The sequence below is a fragment of the Crinia signifera genome, chromosome 3 (assembly GCF_055691185.1).
Source record: "Crinia signifera chromosome 3, ASM5569118v1, whole genome shotgun sequence".
Taxonomy (NCBI): Eukaryota; Metazoa; Chordata; class Amphibia; order Anura; family Myobatrachidae; genus Crinia; species Crinia signifera.
Window position 1 is genome coordinate 83,865,380 of NC_139219.1, and position 20,977 is coordinate 83,886,356.

The 20,977-nt window shown below is 43.0% G+C and overlaps 1 protein-coding gene across 1 annotated transcript in view; it reads left to right on the forward strand.

Annotated features, from left to right (window-relative positions):
- The first annotated feature begins 2,739 nt into the window (after positions 1-2,739).
- EPM2A (EPM2A glucan phosphatase, laforin) overlaps positions 2,740-20,977 on the forward strand; it is a 62,737-nt gene continuing 44,499 nt past the window's right edge. The window contains exons 1-2 of the mRNA XM_083176130.1: positions 2,740-2,850; positions 11,263-11,523. Of these exons, the coding sequence (XP_083032256.1) occupies positions 11,268-11,523 (256 nt within the window). The 5' untranslated portion in view covers positions 2,740-2,850; positions 11,263-11,267. The remainder of the gene's footprint in view (positions 2,851-11,262; positions 11,524-20,977) is intronic.

The window sequence follows — 20,977 nt, forward strand, 5'->3', positions numbered from 1 at the left end:
TAGTCTGACAAGCTAGACATTCAACTGAAGAGTGATACACTAGGCACAGTTGCTCAATGGCTTTGTTTATTATGTATTATGTATGGTACCTTATGAAATATGTGTTTGTTCTTTTATTTAAGTTCACCATACAAACATGATTGATGCATTTGCAAGAGTAGACGTTTCATAGTCTGGCTTCTTTTTTCTAGAAGTATGAAAAATGGAGGAAATAGATGTGAGGTTCTCATTGAGGGCCAGATTCTCTAAGCTTCAAAAGTGATAAAATAGAGTGATAAAAAGCCAGCCAATCAGCTCCTGCCTGACATTTTTCAAATGTCAGTGACATGGCAGGTAGCAGCTGATTGGCTGTTATCACTTTTTAAGCTTAGAGAATCTGGCCCATATTCTACATAGTACATATTTCTCCACTAACACATGCTGTGCTGCATTTTCTGTCTTTGCCCCTATGCTTCCACTAATTAATAACCCAAATGTCATTACATTCATATGTCCAGCCAACAAGTGCAAGGGGATCATTACATTTATATGTCCAGCCAACAAGTGCAAGGGGTTTTGTTTATGTCTCAATACAATTAAGAAAAATAAAAAGTTATACTTTTGGGAAATAGGCATTTGTAGTGAGGAGCTGCATCACACTTTTGTGGTGATTCAGAGATGGCCTCTGGCTGCTGCGCTATTGCATATCTATCTGTATTTAGACTTGCCATCCCTATGGCGAGCATCATTTTTCCATCTGAACATGGTCTCCGGTGTAAGTGTAATATACATATCTATATATTAAAAAGAAGACCAGGATACGGGAGGCGAAAAGAGGAGGTCAGAGTTAAACGGAAGTGATGTAAGGGGGGAAGCAGGAAAAAGAGGAGCAGCGTGGGGGAAGCCAGGAATAGTGATGGGCAAAACGGGTTGCTAACGAGAGCTGGGATCCAGCAGATCAGTCAGTGAAAAGATCGGTATCTTTTAGGCGGATCAACGGTTCACTTTGAAAGAAGGGGTAATTGATAATAACGAAGCATAATTTGTTTTACAATCATTTATTGGCATTTTTTTTACTTTTTTTTTTTTTTAAACAGTGAGCTGAACAAATAAGAACATACATAACCGAGTAAAACACTGATCGATGGCTGGGTGCAGAATCGCCATCGATGGCAACCAGCAGCAGCAGCCTTATTATTCTTTCTTTTACTTGCAGTAGCAGCACTGAACTCAGTTTCCTGAGTTAGTACATCTCACAGTTTCCAGACAGTTGGGATCCCGACAGTCATTACCTTGACACTGGGATCCCGACAGTCAAAACCCAGACACTCAGGGTCTCGACGGCCACCAGCTATTCTCCCTCGTGGGGGTCCACAACCCCCATAGATGAAGAATAGAATAGGTGGAGAGCGTAGCGAGACAACGTGCCTGCAGCGAGCCCACAAGGGGTTTTGTTGCGCTCGTCCCGCTGTCTGAGTCTGGCCAGTCGGGATCCCGACGTTGGCCTAATGACTGTCGGGATCCTGACTGTCGGACCATATACCACACCCATTTAGGTCAGCCCCAAAGCAGTTAGTAAGAGCTACTATACTTGGTAAAGTGCTGGGAAATGGTGCAGATGATTCAATGTAAATATATCTGTCTCTCATTCCTTTTTCCCCCAAATATGTAACATTGTAAAGTGGGCTAGGTGACATGAGGGAGATTGCTGAACTAAAGAGGGAGAGAGGGAGATTGCTGTTATTTCAGGGAGTCTCCTGCAGAATGCAGGAGGGTAGGAAACTATGTGTAATACCCATTACACATAATGCCACACACCGTTATGCCCATTACAAATAATGCCGTACACCACAATGCCCATTACAAATTATACCACACAATGTAATGCCTATTACACATTATACTACACACCGTAATGCCTATTACATATCCCACAGAAGTGAAGCTTACCTACTTTATTATTATTGTTTCTTTATATGGCCCACAAAAGTTCCACAGTGCCTTACAAAACATAGATGAGTAAAAAATAATAATAATAATAATAATAATGATAATAATAATAATGATTTACAGTACAAATTCAAATTAAATAAAAGACAGTTGAAGCATACACTGATGCGATGCTCGTTTTCCAGGTTTAAAAATGACATTACATGTTTGTTGCTAGGGGGAGAGCTGCATGCTCATTGCTAGGGGGAGAGTTGCATGCTCTCGCCAGGGAGAGATGTGAATGTTCGTTGCTAAGGGGAGAATTGCATGCTCATTGCTAGGAGGAGACTTGCATGCTCGTTGCCAGGGGAGACTTGCATACCTGTTGCCAAGGGGGGACTTGCATGCAGCGGAGGCAGTACCAGGACAAATAACCCTTTGCTTTAAGTATGATTCCCTTCTGCAGTGACCTGTCTTGTTGATTATATTTCAGAGAATAGACATAAAAATAAATGACTCATGAGTGAGAAGGTACAATGTATACTGTGTCACTGCTTGGAGAGGAGTAGGGCATACAATACTGTATAAAGGATAATAATAGCTTTCTCTGTGATATGTAGCATAGCACAGCTGTATAACATAAATATAGTGAAACATCAGCAGCATGTATGTTGTTCTTTATATAGTGGCTTTAAATATCACTTTCCCCCACCACAGCAACCTCCTCCTCCTTATAATGATGTCTGACCCATCCCACACACACATACACATACACACACACACACACACACACACACACAGGGAAGGAGGGGGTGCTCGCCTCTCTGCTCAGGGAGGGAGGGGGTGCTCCCAGCTCCAGGACTTGTCTGTGCCAGCTTCCCAGCCAGATCTGCAAATACAACCGGGCTTGTCCTCCAGGCCTGAGCTGAGCTGCACAGGAAGGTACAGGAACAGTTATACATATTTACATCAGCCTCCTGTACGCCCCAGTATTCATATTTACAGACTAGGGGACCTGTCAGGTTTGTGTCGCTGGCTGCTTGTTGTTATACAGTGCTAGTATGGTATGTATAGCTTCTCTGCTTCCTCCCCCTTATAGGGCGGAGATACAGCAGCACAGAGAACAGCAACACTGACTGGAGTCACATGGCAAGACTACATAGATTCAGAATTTGGCTGCTTTCCTCACGTCACATGGATCCTCTGCTATTCTTGGCTTTATTTATTATTAAAGGTGCCCATACACATTGTGCAATGCTCCCGCGGGCATCGCATCGCACAGTACAAAAATTATGTGCTGCACATACTTTTTGTACTGCCAACGCATGTGTTGCGATGCGATCCACCCGATAATGCGTTGCATTGCACGCTGTTATCGCAACATGTATGGGCACCTTAGCTGAGCCTATTATTTGTTTAGGTGTGCACACACTGTGACATATGGTCTCTCAGTGACATCTGTTTTTTTCAGCGACTGACTGACAAGTCACTACTGAAAAGTCAAAACTAGCAACCATTTAGGGCTGGCTGCGGGAGCGCACTCCTTGCGATTTATCACCCTGTACACACAAAAAACAGGTGATATGGTCGCTCAGCGACCATTTAGCCTGGGATACTGGCTAATATCACCCCCTGTGTACTTGGCTATAAATCTAAATTTAAATCTAAATTGCTTCAACTTTTTAATAAACACGTCTCACAATATGGGGTAAATTTATTACATGGGATTTCTTTTGAAGATGGGTTGTTGCCCATAGCTAGGGTTACCAACTCATCCCTTTAATTCGGGACACATATTAATTACACAGGTTCTGTGGCAGTTTAAAACCAGGTGAAAGCCAGCCACAGAATCTGTGTAATTAATATGTGTCCCGGATTAAAGGGATGAGTTGGTAACCCTACCCATAGCAACCAATCAGATTTTATTATTTTCGAGAAGGTGCTAAATAAATAAGTAGAATATGATTGGTTGCTATGGGCAACATCCCATCTTCAAAAGAACTTCTTAAATCTTAAATCTTCAAATTTACTCCTAACAGTGCATCAATGCCTACAAAAATGTACAATAAAACAAAAACAAATTTTATCACATCTTTAATCATATTTTTCTGTTTCATCTATTGAGGAAATAATACATACTGTAATATGCTAAAATGCCTGTATATTTGCTACATTGCTGGAAGTATCTGTGCTTTACATGGAGTAAATGAGTAAATGAGGCACATTGTGCTTGGGGGATAATTCAGACCTGCTCGCTAGGCTGTGTATATTCGCAGCCTAGCAAGCAGGTAAAGGCAGCCCTGCTGATGCACACCCACCAGCCGCCGGAATCCCCGCACTACGCAAATCCCCTTGAGCTCCCTCGGCAATACCACAAGAGGGGCTCCCTTACGATTTGGCACTTGATGTGCCAGTTTTACATGTGATAAATTACATGCGATTTATCGCATGTAAAACTGGGGAGCTGCGGGGGGGGGGGGGGGCAGCCAATCAGCAGCCTTCCAGCTAGACGGCCAGTCTTTGGAAAGTGTTTTTTTGAAATTCTGCTGCCACTTTCTGTCCCGCCTCCTGACACCTGCTGCTCACTGCTGCCTGGCATCCACCTCGCAGCTGCCTGGCACTGGCAATGCCCACCCCACCACTCATCACTCTCTGCCCTTGACCGCCCCTACACAAAGGTGTGTGCCAACGGTGATTCACCGCTGGCACACACCTATGGAATCAGATCCAATTCATTGTGGGTGCTAAAACATCCATTCACATGCTGAGTGAATGAACCTGGCGTTCAGGGGGGGGGAGGCGTACCAACATTTGAAGGGCGTGTTCTGGTTGACTCGCAAGGGTGCTAATTCAGACCCATGCGAATCAACCAGAATAAGGGCCACTGTGTATGCTTGGTATTTGGGTGTGGTATGATTGCCGACAGCCAGTATAGCGACACCCTAATCTCGACTGCCGGTACTCTGACTGGGGGGGTGACGCAAAGAATCCCCTTGCGGGTTCGCTGTGCTCTCCACAGGTTCTAGTCTCCCTCTGTGGACCCCCACGAGTGAAGATAGCCCCTGTCAGTCAGTATCCGGACTGTCTGGCATTTGAACAGTCTGGATTCAGATGTCGGTATACAGACCATCGTAATCCTGGAATATCGGAACATCAGAATATGACCACAGCTCTTCTAACTTGTAATTATTCATATATTCCAACGACAACCTGCCCCTGGTAATACGCAGACAGCTCCTTTGCTTCCCTAGATCTCGGCTGTATTACCGTGTACTGAGAATTGTGGTTCTAATTGTTACCTGTGCTCTGTTTTAGTTTATCAGTTACTATAATGTTTATTTCTGTGTACCCTGTATCGTCCTATCGTGTGCCATATGTACAGCGCTGTGAACCACTTGTGGCACCTTATAAATAGAATAGAAGGTACTTATGTATTATCTGGGCTCCCATGTTAAATGCACCCCATTTTTTCATACCTCTACTATCCAACTACGCATGGAGTTGATTTTATATAGTGTGGCGAGTGCAGCGAGCCACCGTGCCTGAAGCGTGGCGAGCGGACGCGGTCTCATAAGAAAAACGGGAGCCCAGATATTACATAAGTACCGAATAGAATATAAATATTATCTGGGTAACGTGGTTTAGCTACAGTTTAGTGCTAGTCGTTACTAAAGAATGTGTGTAATATGTCAGCCCACTTGCCTTGGTGTTCATATCTCTCAGACCAAAATAATATATATCAGTATAATATATCACAATATGCATAATTCAGAGCTTTAAGTTTTTCTCTGATTTAAATATTGGATTGTCAAGTGCAGTTTACTTCAATTTCTACTTGTAGATACTGTAGATCATTTTAGTTAAGTTTTATCATGCTGCAGTAGGGGCTGCGACTTTTGCTACTGAGAATTTATGCTAATGCTACAGGTGATCTGTCTACTGGGATGTCCACGAGCTGCCGCTGTAGTAGTCTGATGCGGTGCACAAATAGTCACACCATGAAGCGGACACCAACCGCACCATCAGACATGAGAGCAAATCTATGTTTGCTTACAATGGGCCTAATTCGTGTTTGTATGCATATGCAATCGCAAATTTCTCAGCTACAGAATTACAAATGTTAGCAAGTGAAGCTTCCGTTCTGAAATGAAAAGAGATGCCAACTGGAGTGATCACAAACTCATTTGCCACTATGTGTACATTAGCATTCTATACATGAAAACGAGAAACGTCGGGCATAATGCTTGTCCCATCGCTAAGCAGGATTGTTGCAAAAGTGTCAACACTGTCAGAATATTTTGTCTGCATAGATAATCACGCCCCCAACAGATCATTTCTGTCAATCACTCTGTGACTGTGGGCCTTATTCTAGTTCACTCTTAGAGATGAACTAGATGTTACATATGCCCCCTGCAGTGCACATGGTTTTGTCCAACTAAGAAGGAATTTGCCTCTAAGAGTGAACTAGAATAAGGCCCTATATTCTCATTACAAGTGCAAGAACAAAGGTCCCTTGGTGCATGAGGACTGCGATAGTGGCCTATGCTGATCGGCCCAGAATGCCTCAAGGCAGTTCTGTCCACTGACTAATGACACTCCCCACAAAGGAACACCTATTGTAATTGCATGTATCCCCATGCAATTCTGATCAGCATTCCCTAGCATGTTACCATCGGTGTCCAATGTTTTAAATGCACCCACCTTTGAATCAGGAAGACGAAGTGTGTAAATACTGTAGTTACATAGGCACTAGTTACTTGCATGTACTTAGTGCAACCAAAGAAATAGCTGATAAAGTTCTAAGTGGTGTGATATCAAATATCAGTTGTGGAAAGAAGACTGCGCATGGGGGAATATAAAATATCAAAGTTCAGGATGTTGACAAGGATGGTAGATAGACATGTTTAATGTCAAAATTCAAAATGTCGACATTGCCAGAGTGTCAACATTGGTAATGTTGACAGTTAGCATCCTGACCATGCAGTTGTTTCCTGCGTTGACATCTCCATTATTGCGCAATGAATGTATACCATTCTGAAGGCCCCCATGCACTGCTTCGATACATTGTATGGCCACATTTAGTTATACATTGTTTTCTGATTATAGGGTTGTAAAGCAGTTGCTTCAATATGAAGGGGGGGTTGCGGGTGCTGCGGGCTGAGGGGTAATACGAAAGTGCCAACTCCTGCTCATTGACAGGAGCTGGGTGCTGCTGCTATTGTAACATTACGTGTAGCAGCTGGCTCCTGAAATTGTGTAGGAGCTGGTACTGCAGCCTTTATGGAGTGATGAAAGCGGAGGTTGGCAAAGAAGCCACGCCCCTCCCGTTGAGGCTATGCCCCCTCCTGGTGTGACAACACCCTATTTTCCCACTGCATGCTAAAGATGCATTTATAGAGTCCTCCTGCTGCACCTGGTGTCTGAGAGGTGAGCAACACCTCAGTACATACTTGCCTACTTTTGAAAAGCAAAATGAGGGAGATTTTAGATGCTAGCAAAATGCACCGAGAGCAGCGTCGCGCACCATTGAAGGGGTGTGTCATGTTTCAAAGGGCGTGTTTAGTGACACATACTGTATGCGTATATATATATGCGTATCTATGCTGTTAATAGGATATCTATCATGGTGCTGTGCCTATTCAACTGTGGCCTAATTCTGTCTCCCCCATGCCAGGTCTCGGTTAACGTATCTGTTCCTAAATAATCTTGGGGAGCTGTCCCTATTTGGAGACCTGAATCAGCCACTTGAGTGATACTCCCTCGTAGAGGGACTGCCTTCAGGCACCTCTTTACTGCAAATGTGTGGTGCCACCCTCACTGATAAATCCCTACCACCTACAGAAAGCAACCAAGCCACAGGGATTCACATATACACAGGGATAGATATAGATATATCTATCTATCTATCTATCTATCTATCTATCTATCTATCTATCTATCTATCTATCTATCTATCTATCTATCTATCTATATATATATATATATATATATATATATATATATATATATATATATATATATACACACACATACATATATATATACACACACACAGTGCTTGAAGTGGAAATTTGAAAGTGGGGGTATGGAAAAAGAAAGGATTTATTTGTGCGCGCCGTAGGCCACATACCCCGTATACACATTATACACCACACTAGTGGGACCCCTTATACTATCTAGTACTAGTGCCCATTACACATTGTGCTACACGGTATGAGCCAAAATTCAAAGACAGCAAATCCAAAGGGACAGGGAGAGTGACAGCAGAGAGAGACTGACAGTGGGAACACAGAGAGAGAGAGAGAGAGTGAGACAGCAGGGACACGGACAGCCACATATGTATAATGGACATCACGGTGTGTGGCATATGTATAATGGACATCACGGTGTGTGGCATATGTATAATGGGCATCACTGTGGTTCCAGGTTGAACTAGATGGACGCAAGTCTTTTTTCAGCCTTACCTACTATGTAACTATGTAACTGTGTGTGGCATATGTATAATGGGCATCACTGTGTGTGACATATGTAACATTCAGAGATTCTTACCTTCTGATGTGTGGGGTGTCAAAGAGATGCAGTTTGTGGTTCTTGTGGTGCGGGGTGCCTAGGCAGTCATAGATGGTTGAGCTGGGTCCCTCCTGCTGAGGTCTGCAGTAGTCTCCATGTGATTGGGCTGGAGAAGAACCATTTCCCTTCTCGTCCTCCTCCCAATTCTGGATCTTGGGGCTCTCATACTGCGTTCGGTCGCTGGGGAGTTGGACTCCTAGAAGGCCTCTAGTCTTTTCCCGTGCTGTCCACCTTCTCACAATCACTGTGGGATAAGAGTGCAGGGGGAAGCATGAAGCACGGATGTCAGTGGAGCACACTGAGGAATACGTGCCCAGTTGGCATGGATGTGGACGTCTGCCCCACAGAGCAAATGTGCTGTGTGCTCAGCACCATCTGCACCACCCTAGTTACAACTCTGGGATAGACTGAGTATGGACAGAGTGTATAGGTGACTGGCTGTGACTGGTGGGTAGTGGGTGACAGTCTGTGAGTAGGAAGGTAGGTGTAGGTGAGTGGAGACAATGGGTGCGGGGTGATGTGCTGTGACTAGTGTGTAGATGCTGTGGAATAGCAGGTACTGACAGGCTGTGTTTGGAGTGGGAAGGTGGGGGTAACAAGTGGGGGTGACAATGGATGTTGGGTGACTGGGTGTGGGGTGACATTCTGAGCAGGAAGGTGGGGGTAAAAGGTGTGGGGTGACAGGAGGTGTGGGCACAATGGATGTGGGGTGACAGACTATGACTGGTGGGTAGTAGGTGTGGGGTGACAATCTGTGAGTGGGAAGGTGGGGATTAAGGGTGTGGGGTGACAGACTGTGGGCAGGAAGGTGGGGGGCAATGGGTGCGGGGTAACAGCAGAAGTGGGGACAATGGTGGGTAGCAGTGGCGTAAGTTCGTCCATGTCGCCCAGTGGCAAGATAAAAGATGGTGCCCCCCATAGATAGATAGATAGCTAGAGAGAGGGAGAATTATAAATAGGGGGAGAGAGAGCGATAGGGAATCACGGAGAAAGAGAGAAACAAGAGTGTCAGAGAGAAAGAAATAATGTCAGGGGTAGAGGGGTGCATCAGGGAAAGTGAGGAAATTAGACGGGAGAGTGAGAGTTTCAGGAATAGAGAGGGTGTCAGTGATAGTGAGAAGGGAGGTGAGAGGATTTAAGGGTAAAAGAGAGGGGTTAGGTACAAAAAGAGAGAGGGTGAGAGGGGAGGTCAGGCAGAGGGGGGGGGGGGGTTTATGGGAGAGAGAGTGAAAGTGGGGTCAGGTGTAGCAAGGGATGGGGTACATATATATATGCACACACATATATATATATATATATATATATATATATATATATATATATATATATATATATATATATATATATATATATATATATATATATCTTTTAAGTGTCCCTTGTAGGCAGGCAGGCAGGCAGGCAGCTAGTAAATTGTCTTTGGTGCCAGTCAGGGACCAGTGGTGGTGGGGGGAGGGAGCGGAGGATCAATAAGAAGCAGGCTTAATGGGTGGGGGGAGAGAGGTACGCTGTTACAGTCCCAAAGTTATACTTACTGCAGCTGCCGCTCCTCACACAGCTGACTGCTGAGTCCTGTCTCTGATTGACAGTTGTGCTTCCTGCCTCCAGTCCCGGCCGGCTCCCGCTGCCCGACTCACTGCCTCAGGCCACTGTCGCTCCTGCTGCCGGACCACACAAGTTCACCGGCCAGCACTGATTCCTCACAGCCCCGCGGTGGCCATCATAATGACGTCAGGACGTCGCACATTTAGGCCACGCCCCCGCAATGACGCGTTCGCGCATGCGCAGTCACTTTTTTGGGCAATGGGGATGAAAAACCGGGAGGACCCAAGGGATTTGCGGGGGGCCGGGAGAATGATTGACAAGGCGGGAGACTCCCGCTAAATGCGGGAGGGTAGGCAAGTATGCCTCAGTACAGTATTTGTATTTTGCTGAAGGCATGATTCATTAATATAGTTCATAAATGTTTCATTGATATAATAGTGTCATTATATGTATAAGGGGCATACACACGTACAGATGTGTGCTAAGCAATTTTGCTAAGCTATATAGTGTAGGTGATTTCCTTATGTCCAGATCGCTCATAGAGAGCACATACACATGCAGTGATTTGTGCTAAGCGATTTTGCTAAGCAATTTTGCCCCAGCATGCATTTTTAAAGTGCTTTTGGACAGCTTTTTATAAATTTATGCATCTTTGCTTTTACAAATAAATAAATACGGTACATTGTGTGAATTGCCAATAACTATGTAGTTAATGATAAATGCACTTATGTGCCAACAAGGTAAATGTAACCCTTTGATTTCCAAGTTAATTTGTCAAAATAGGTGTGAAAATTACCAAGCAAACATTTTAATTCATCATAATGACCTGTAATGTTTACCTTTTATATGAAATATAATGCATGTTTTTTACACAACATTTTTAATTTGAATTCATATAACAAATGTGAGTGATGCTGGCATTTTTGCATATCTCTCACAGAGCTGTTGGCACTGAAAAGTTAAAAAACAAAATACATTTTATACAAAATTTTCATATTGTAAAGTGAGATACTGTAGCAGTGAAACACTCGCCATGTGGAATGGGTACTTGTGTATTATCACGGTGCCCACTTTCCCTACATACGTTAATGTAGTGAAATCACACGCATGCTAATATTGTATGCCATGCGATGCGATGCAATTTTACCCTTCCCGCCCTCTGATAATCCCGCCCCTTGGCACATCTGGCAGAATTTCACTTTTTTTTTTGTTTATTTAAAAAATCCTACTCTTTTGCAGTGGCCATGAAGCAGATGCTGTTTCGGTTTGGTGTAGTCATCACTTTGAGTCATACAGACACTGAACTGCTGGTGACTGGATCGCGAGCTGAGATGGGAGCCTGGGACACTCCGTTTGCTGTTGCAATGAAGCCCACTCGCTGTCCTTTATCCACGAGTGAACCATCCCTATGGGTGGGGGAGGTATTTCTGGAAGAACCGTATACTGACAACTTTTGGTTCAAGTATATAAAAAAAGAAGTTGGAGTCCTAATTTGGGAAGGTACTGAAATGAAGGCATTTTCATTAGCTAAATGTAAAAGCAATATACAGATGGAGACATCCTCATCTGTCCCTTAAATAGGATTAAGTAAGCCAGAGCTGTCGGATTGAATCCAATGCTAATCCCCTACTGTATTGAGCCATGGCTCTCCAGAGAAGGCTAGTTGAGGAAGGCTCCATCTGTACTGTCTATCAGAGATCGAAATCTTTTTTATTCTATGTTCTTAAATAAATACTTAAATCACATCCATTTTGCTAAAGCCTTGAAAGCATTATACAAAATTACAAAGTTTCCTCTTTTGACATTTTTAAAATTTGTGTTTAAAAGGTGCACTATGTGCAGATATGTGTTTTAATGTGGAGGTTAAAGACATGGACTGAAACAAGTTCATTGGCATCGACTGGGAATTTGCGGCCTGATCGATAATCAAAGGTTTGCACATAAGCACAGTATGCAGTGTGCATGTGCGAGCTCGAGTCCGCCCGAAGGCAACAAGTGAAGGCTAGACTACGCTTGCTTCTTGCAGGGTGAATGACACCCTGCGGGCATTTGGGGGCGTGCACCAGCTTTTCTTGTTGTCCCCCAGAAAACTCAGGCGTTCCACGGCCTTCGCAGTGCAGAGTGTGTTCTTACACATTCAGCGCTGAGAGCAGGGGAAAAATAATTTGATAGTGAATCATTTCCCCCCTGTGTTCGCAGCCGTTCACAGGGGTGGGGGGGGGGGGGGGCGTGCATTCGGCGGGGTGGCGTTTACATGCCCCCTGGGCTCCAGACACCCGCAGCTCAGACTGATTCAGACCTGTCAGCAAGGCTGCATTTTTTTGTAAAAGGACAAAAGCATGCTGCAGTGCAGGTGAGGCAAATGTAACATGTACAGAGACCCCTGTGAGCCATTCATTGTCTGGCTGCAAAAATGGAAAAAATGGAAGCAGCGCTATAAGAGTTAATCAGTTAACTGCAAGTGAATCAATGTCTAAAAATAACAATTTTAATGGCACAAAATATACATTTATCCGGATGTAAGAATAAAAAATAAAAGCAACAATAATAATAATGAAGGTTAAAAACAAGTAATATTGTAAGTGGATTTTTGTCTTTCATATTATAAGACCTGCACTGGACCGGGCGTGAGTCCTTAGTAGAAAGTCCTTGGGGGAACCAATGGATTATGGAGGCCGCTGGAGGTGTAAGTCCTTGTTGAATTAGGGCAAAGGGTACCCACACGATGGAACAACCTCAACGATGTTTGCGGTGTTTTGTATCCAAGTTTGGAAAAAAGTTCTCCCAGGATTTGGAGCTCAGGTCCAGAGGATTAAGCAGATGAATCCAGTAGGCAAGGTTAGAAGGTGGCAATCCACAAAGCACCTATGCGTTTTGCTGACCCCTGTCAGTTTTATCAAGGTGTCTTGGTAAGGGTGCCTTGGGGTATATATACCCATACTTCCTGGCTGCTAATTAGCATACATAATTGATTCACTTGTAAATATAATAATAATGATAAAAAAGAGATACTCGAAGACAGACTCGAATAATATACATACTGTACAAATAAAATTAAGCTAAAAAGTGTAACCTAAATCAATAGAAAATATATAATAAATTTCTCATTTGTAGCACAATGTTTTGTTTCCGGGTCAATCCCGGGTCATTCTGAGCATATTGTGTAGTGCACATAATAAATCAAGTGCCAATAAATATCCCCAGAGAGGTCTAATGTTTCTCTCATGTCCTATATAAATTTCTTTACATAACGTTAATAATTCAACATGTTTGTAAGCTATTTGCCTGGCTGCAAGCTGGGAGGTAGGTGGAGAATTCTGCCTGGCCACTGTGATTGTGTGACCACCAGGCAACCCTTCTGGAAGGCCCTTAGAATTGTGGAGCGCTGGGCAGCCACTCAGTGAGCCTGTATAATAAAACGACAGCGCATGGGATTAGTAAGAAATGATTACGCCATTTATTTTATTGAGTTGTTGTTGTATGAATATTTCGTATCTTTTTCTCTTAGTGAAACACCTTCATTAATGAGTTTGTATTTCAGAATGTACAAATAAGAACTTTTTGTCCATTCTGATTTTATTTAATATAATAATAATGGGTGTTTTTTTTATCTGTTTCTTTCAGTTGTATACTAGTGTTTACCTAACTCCATTGCTTACCTTTAAACTGCAGAGGTCATGTCAAAAAGCATGTAGGAAATAAGAAAAAAATTATATACGTAATTCCCACCAAAGTGAGAGGGCTCGGTGATCACATCGGGAAAAGACACTGTCCAATGTATGTGCAATGATTGTAGTCCTCTGTTTATATCAAGTGTAGTATCTGTTCTTATCCCTCTGGAGAGAACGGAGAACCAGGAGGTTAGTACCTGTTCTTATGCCAGAGGATGAAGGGGGCCCATTGGTGGAGAATAGTGGAATACCTGTTGTAGTATCTGTTCTCTAGGGAGGGCTTGGCCAGGGCCCCTGGTGGAGAATGGTGGAATACCTGTTGTAGTATCTGTTCTCTAGGGAGGGTTTGGCCAGGGCCCCTGGTGGAGAATGGGGAACCACTGGAAGTAGTATCTATTCTTATTCCAGGGAAAGTCTGGTCCCCCAATGGAGAATAGAGAACCTCCTGGTGTAGTACCTGCTCGTGAGCCGGGGGTGGGCTGAGCCGTCGATGAGAATGATGAACCATTTGGTTCTCTGGCTGATGGACAGGCAGCCTGAAGTGCTATGTGTCTGTAAATGCACTGGCATTCTAAAGGTGATTCTTCTTTCTTAGTGGATGCATCCTTCCCAACTTCTATGAAACAGATAGACATTTTATCACTGTTGATCACCGTTGTGATCATTTATAATGTGAACCTACATCCGGCCTGAAAATTGATGCCAGCTTCGATTTGAGGAGCAGTGCAACCAAATCTCTGTGTCCAAGGAAGCTAGGATGCCACTATATATTATAACCAGATATATATGTATTTAGATTCAAGTGATACAAAATATATACTGTGTAAAGCCACATACTTACATACCAAAAGTAGTAAAATACATCAAGTAAATATATTTATCTCAAGAAATAGAGAGAGCAACTAAAGTCCCTATAATAAAATTGAGTTATATAAAAAAGAAAGTGAAATTAAGAAATCTGAAAATTTAAAAAGGGGGGGATGTGGTTCTACATCACTAGGGTACAAAATGTATCCCATTGCACTTACTAAAAGAAAATATAGCATTGCACAATACAGGCATGTGTCTTTTTATTCAATTATTTTCATTATACGTTTTTTCAATTTTAGGCTTTTTAGTTTGATTCATCAATTTACATGATTTTTACAGTTTAATTGACTTTAATAGGAGCTATTTTAGTAAATGACATGTTTGATGCATCATCCTCTCGATCTTTATTGCTTATTGTGTTCTGTGCTTGCCATGAATCATATTGTGCATTATTGTTGGATGTTTGTTCCCACAGGCTCTTAAAAACTGGAACATTAGCTTTATAAATGTACAAGTAATTTAACAGTCACAAAATGTAATATACACAGTGCAGTCATTAAACTGTACTCTGAACAGAAATTAGTTTTATTTGGGGAAGCGTATACTGAATTTTGGTGTTACAAAAATTATAGGAAATTGTAAATGACATTTTCAAGGGGTTTTGTATATAGATTGGATACTCTGGACGCGTTACCTGAGTGGTATTAAAAGATAGATTAAAGTGAAATGTGAGATTAAAAACACATTTAGATCGATGTAACAATAATGCAAATAAATGTTTAGAATAATAGGTTCTTTCTTATTATATATATTGTATAGGAAGACATTCAAATTGTCACATGGGGTGTATTTGATGGTGTAGTGCGGATTTCAGGAAGAGAGGCGTGACCAGCAGGAGATGGGTTAAAACGAGCAGGTTTAATGAATGAACTCATGCAAAGAATATATAACTGACATCAATACTTCTTGAGTGCATTAAATAATAATAATAATAGGCAAGTCTCTGATTTATAACAAGGCAAATCAAGAAAGGCAGTCCTTTGCACAAACAAGATAATTCAGGCAGGTAATTCTTAGAATAGAGGACAAGAATCAGACGACTTGAATTTGAAGAATAAAGATGATGTACCTGAGGATTGAGGAAAGGAAGATTGAAGATTGGATTATTTGAAAATTGGATGATTGGAGATTGGATGATTTGAAGATTGGACGGTTGCAGATTGGATGATTGAAGATTGGAACCAGGATCAGAACAGGAGGGTTTTGAGATGAACTGAGGAAGATCCAGGAAGGAAGGCTAATGGAGAGTGTAGCACACCAGAGACAGCAGCGATAGGATCAGAAGCCAGCAGGGACAACCAGCTGGAAAGCGCAGCGTGCATAGGCACTAGGATAGCCAAGACTTCCCCAGATGCTTACAGGCTGAAGAGACAATTTGCACTGACCCAGATTACCCTAGGCAGATCCCCTTTATAGCAAGGGAAGGACTTCCATAGGCCGACTGGACAGAATGGGAGGAAAAGACCTGACCTGGCCAATCACTGCTTTTGCCCTCAAGCAAGATGGCGACACCGTTACCCAGTGCCAGCCTCCTGACAGCCAGACTGCCGCGCTTCTGTGGATCCATGCTGCCGCTCACAGTGGCACAACGTCAGCACCACCCGCGCGACCAGGACCCCAGCGGACACACACCAGCCGGCGGCGTGCACGGACGGGTGAGTACTGTACCCGCCGTGCGATGCCGCGGCGGCGTGTGACACAAAACCCTAGCAGACACACGCCAGCCGGCGGAGCGCACGGACGGGTGAGTACTGTACCCGCCGTGCGATGCCGCGGCGGCGTGTGACACAAATCATGCATCTAAAAGTACAGCAGTACAACTTTAATCATGATAAATTAACATCATAGGCGAGATGTAGTATATGCGATTTTTATAAACGTGTGGTTTTCCTTTCCTTATTCCCTCTGGGGATAACATTTTGAAAATGGAGCATAGAATGCCCCGATATATAAAAAAAGGAAATGCCCCACATACATGTGCACCACAGTACCCCTATTGCGGATATATACATTAACCGGTTCTCTGGTTAATGGAACGCACACCTTGTGTTCCATTTGGGTACAGGAGTTTGTGGGTAGAATCTTTAATAGTTGCTTGTTTCATAGGCCCTTATTCTGATCGGTGCGTACTTTCCCGAATTCCTACGGTGCTGTCCGCACGCAACGCTGTGCGGTGGCGTGCGGACATCGTCCGTAGAAACGCCCACGAGTCCTCCGCATTCGGACGGACTCACTCTTTAAGAACAGGGCGTGTGTACGGACGACATACAAACCTTGCGTGTGCTGTGGACACGCACAGATTCTGCACGGTCTTACCGCGTAAGCACGGTCTTACCGCGTTAGAACGGACGGAAAGCTGGCCGTACGCACCGATGCGGAGTATTTACGCTCAATACAACACTTTTTTACTGAGTACACACAGCGATCACATGACCCACTTAGGCAATTAGGCAACCTCATTAAAAAGGGATTGTTATCTATTTGAATCAATTAAATCCTAATCTATATTGAACCACATTCCTAGTACATTCATTACACACATTAACCCTTACAGCATGTGACCCTAACATACATCTATATACACTATTTACATTTTTCTAATTTAAAAGATTTGAAACAAGTTACACATATACTTTCCCATTTTAAATAAACACACAGACAACTTCAAACTGTAATAACCAATTTATTTACATAATTTTTTTTTGTTTAACCCCTTACCGACGCAGCCTATTTTTGCCTTCCTGACAGAGCCCTTTTTTTCAAATCTGACATGTATCACTTAAGTGGGGATAACTTTTTTTTGCTTTTACTTATCACAGTGATTTTGAGATTGTTTTCTCGTGACACATTGTACTTCAAGTTAGTGGTAAATTTTGGTCGATACAGTCTGTGTTTTTTTGTGAAAAATACCAAAATATCGTAAAAAAATTGAAAATTTTGCAAAATGTTAAATTTTCTGCTTGTGAGACAAATAATCATACCACTCAAAATAGTTAATAACTAACATAGACCATATGTATACTTTATGTTTCCATCATTATTTCAACCTCCTTTTAATTTTTTTGGACACTAGGAGGCTTAAAATATGAATAGCAAATTCTCAAATTTTCAAGAAAATTTCAAACACTGATTTTTTTAGGGGCCAGTTCAGTTCTGATGTGACTTTGAGGGACTTGTATGTGAGACACCCCCATAAATGATGCCATTTCAAAAACTGCACCCCTCACAGTATTCAAAACAGCATTTTGGAAGTTTGTTAATCCTTTAGGTGTTTCACAGGAATTAAAACAAAGTGTAGGTGAAATTTCAAAATTTCATTTTTTTAGCAGATTTTCAATTTTAATACATTTTTCTAAGGAACACAGTAGATTTTACTAGAGAAATGTGACTAAAAATTGATTCCCCCAATTCTTTTGTTTTCATAAATATCCTATATGTGGCCCTAGTGTGCACGTTGACCAAACCACAGGCTTCATAATAGAAGGAGCACCTACTTGATTTTGGAGCCTCCTTTTTATGAGATTATTTTTTAGGCACCATGTAGGTTTCTAGGCACCATAAGATGCTAAAAGTTAGGAACCCCCCCACAAGTGACCCCATTTTGCAAACTACACCCCTCAGGGAATTCATCTAGGGGTATAGTGTACATTTCAAACCCCCAGGGGTTTCACCAATTGTGGTACAACTGGGCTGTGAAAATGAAAAATTACATTTTTTACACAAAAATGCAGTTCTGGCTCAAAATTTTTCATTTTAACAAGGAATGAAGGAGACAAAGCACCCCAAAATCTGTGCCCCAATTTCTCCCGAGTACGGCAATGCCTCATATGTGACCAAAAAATACCATTTGGGTGCATGGCAGGACTCAGAAGGGAAGGAGTGATATTTGGATTTTGCAGCACACATTCTGGTGGAATGAATGGTGGGTGCTATGTCGCATTAGCAAGACCCCCGAAGCACCAATACAGTGGAACCCCCCCACAAGTGACCCCATTTTGCAAACTACACCCCTCAGGGAATTCATCTAGGGGTATAGTGTACATTTCAAACCCCCAGGGGTTTCACCAATTTTGGTTCAACTGGGCTGTGAAAATGAAAAATTACATTTTTTTACACAAAAATGCAGTTCTGGCTCAAAATTTTTCATTTTCACAAGGAATGAAGGAGACAAAGCACCCCAAAATCTGTGCCCCAATTTCTCCTGAGTACGGCAATGCCTCATATGTGACCAAAAAATGGCAGGACTCAGAAGGGAAGGAGTGATATTTGGATTTTGCAGCACAGATTCTGGTGGAATGAATGGTGGGTGCTATGTCGCATTAGCAAGACCCCCGAAGCACCAATACAGTGGAACCCCCCCCACAAGTGACCCCATTTTGCAAACTACACCCCTCAGGGAATTCATCTAGGGGTATAGTGTACATTTCAAACCCCCAAGGGTTTCACCAATTTTGGTACAACTGGGCTGTGAAAATGAAAAATTACATTTTTTACACAAAATTGCAGTTCTGGCTCAAAATTTTTCATTTTCACAAGGAATGAAGGAGACAAAGCTTCCCAAAATCTGTGCCCCCATTTCTCCCGAGTACGGCAATGCCTCATATGTGACCAAAAAATACCATTTGGGTGCATGGCAGGACTCAGAAGGGAAGGAGTGATATTTGGATTTTGCAGCACACATTCTGGTGGAATGAATGGTGGGTGCTATGTCGCATTAGCAAGACCCCCGAAGCACGGTGAAATGATGAACCTAATAATCCATAGATGTGTGGTATATTTTAAAGCACTTCTTCATACATAGGCCGGGTTTGTCAGGGCAAGTTTCACAGTGGAAAATAGTTTGCTTTCGTATTCCCTTTTTATAGCAAACTTTGCACCTTTTTTGTGTCCTGCCCTTTTTTCCAGTGGAGGGGATTTCGTTAGGAAAATGCTGCCCTGATACAATACGGGGGCCAGTACTAGAAGTACTGGGGCCAGTACTAGAAGTACTGGGGCCCTCTGCCTGCTGGTTCCCAAATATTAGGCCCTTTATGACTTCCTCTTGAAAGTGCATAAATGTCCCCGTCTGGCTGGTAGAACGGAATAGTACGTAAGCGTTATACAGTGCCATCTGGATGATATACACGGCCAGCTTCTTATACCATATTTTTGTTTTCCGCAGGGCACTGTACGGCTTCAGTACCTGATCTGAAAGATCCACTCCGCCCATGTACTTATTGTAATCTAGGATACAAATAGGTTTTGAGGTGTGGGTACTGGTACCTCGTACAGGGACGGAGGTGGTACTGTCTCCGTGAATTGTTGTCAGTATAAGGACATCCCTCTTGTCCTTATATTTGACCAGCAACATATTTTCGGTGCATATTCCCCTGCTTCCACCCTTTCTCAGTAATTGGGCAATGTGCGTTTTTGGGAGGCCTCTTTGGTTCTTGTGCACAGTACCGCAAGCTGCTGTACCTCTTAAACCAAGGGCCTTAAACAGGGGGATGCTGGTGTAAAAGTTATCCACATAGAGGTGATAACCCTTATCCAGGAAGGGGTGCACTAAATCCCAGACAATCTTTCCACTAACACCTACGAGGGTGGGGGGGCATTCTGGCGGTTCAATTCTTGTGTCCTTCCCTTCATATACCCTAAAGGTACTTTCGCACAGCTTATACATTTTTATGCCATACCTTGCCCTCTTATTGGGAAGGTACTGGCAGAATTTAACCCTTCCTTTAAAATGTATAAGTGACTCGTCTACACAAATGAATTTTTGGGGGATGTACATCTCAGCAAATTTGGCGCTGAAATGATCAATGACCGGCCTGACTTTGAATAGCCGGTCAAAGGTGGGATCATCTCTGGGTGGGCACTGTGCATTATCGTTGTAATGCAAAAATTTAAGGATCGTCTCAAAACGAGTCCGGGTCATGGCCATACGATGAAGTGGGGTGCTGTACAGAACATCTGTACTCCAATATTGCCTAATTTCTGGCTTTTTAACTATGCCCATATGAAACACCAGACCCCAAAACGTCATCATCTCTACTGCATCTACAGGGGTCCACCTAGCAAATGATGACGTGGGGTTTTGGGCAATAAACTGTTGGGCATATAAATTACTTTGGTCCACCATTAAATTTATAAAATCATCAGAGAAAAAGACTTTGAAAAAGTCAATTTCTTTGAGGCTTGTAGTATCAAATTGGATTCCTGGGTTGGCCAAAAACTCAGGAACCTGGGGCTCAAAATTGTCTGGTGGTGGGGTCCATATGAGATCAATCATTGGGGGGGGGGGGGTCTCAGCTGCTCTACGGGGGCGTCTTTGAGGGGGTCCCTCATCACTAGAGGAGGAAGAGGAGCTTAAGGCGAATGCAAATTCATCGCTTGCATTACTGGCTGTGTCAGTGTCAGGGGCAATAAGGGCA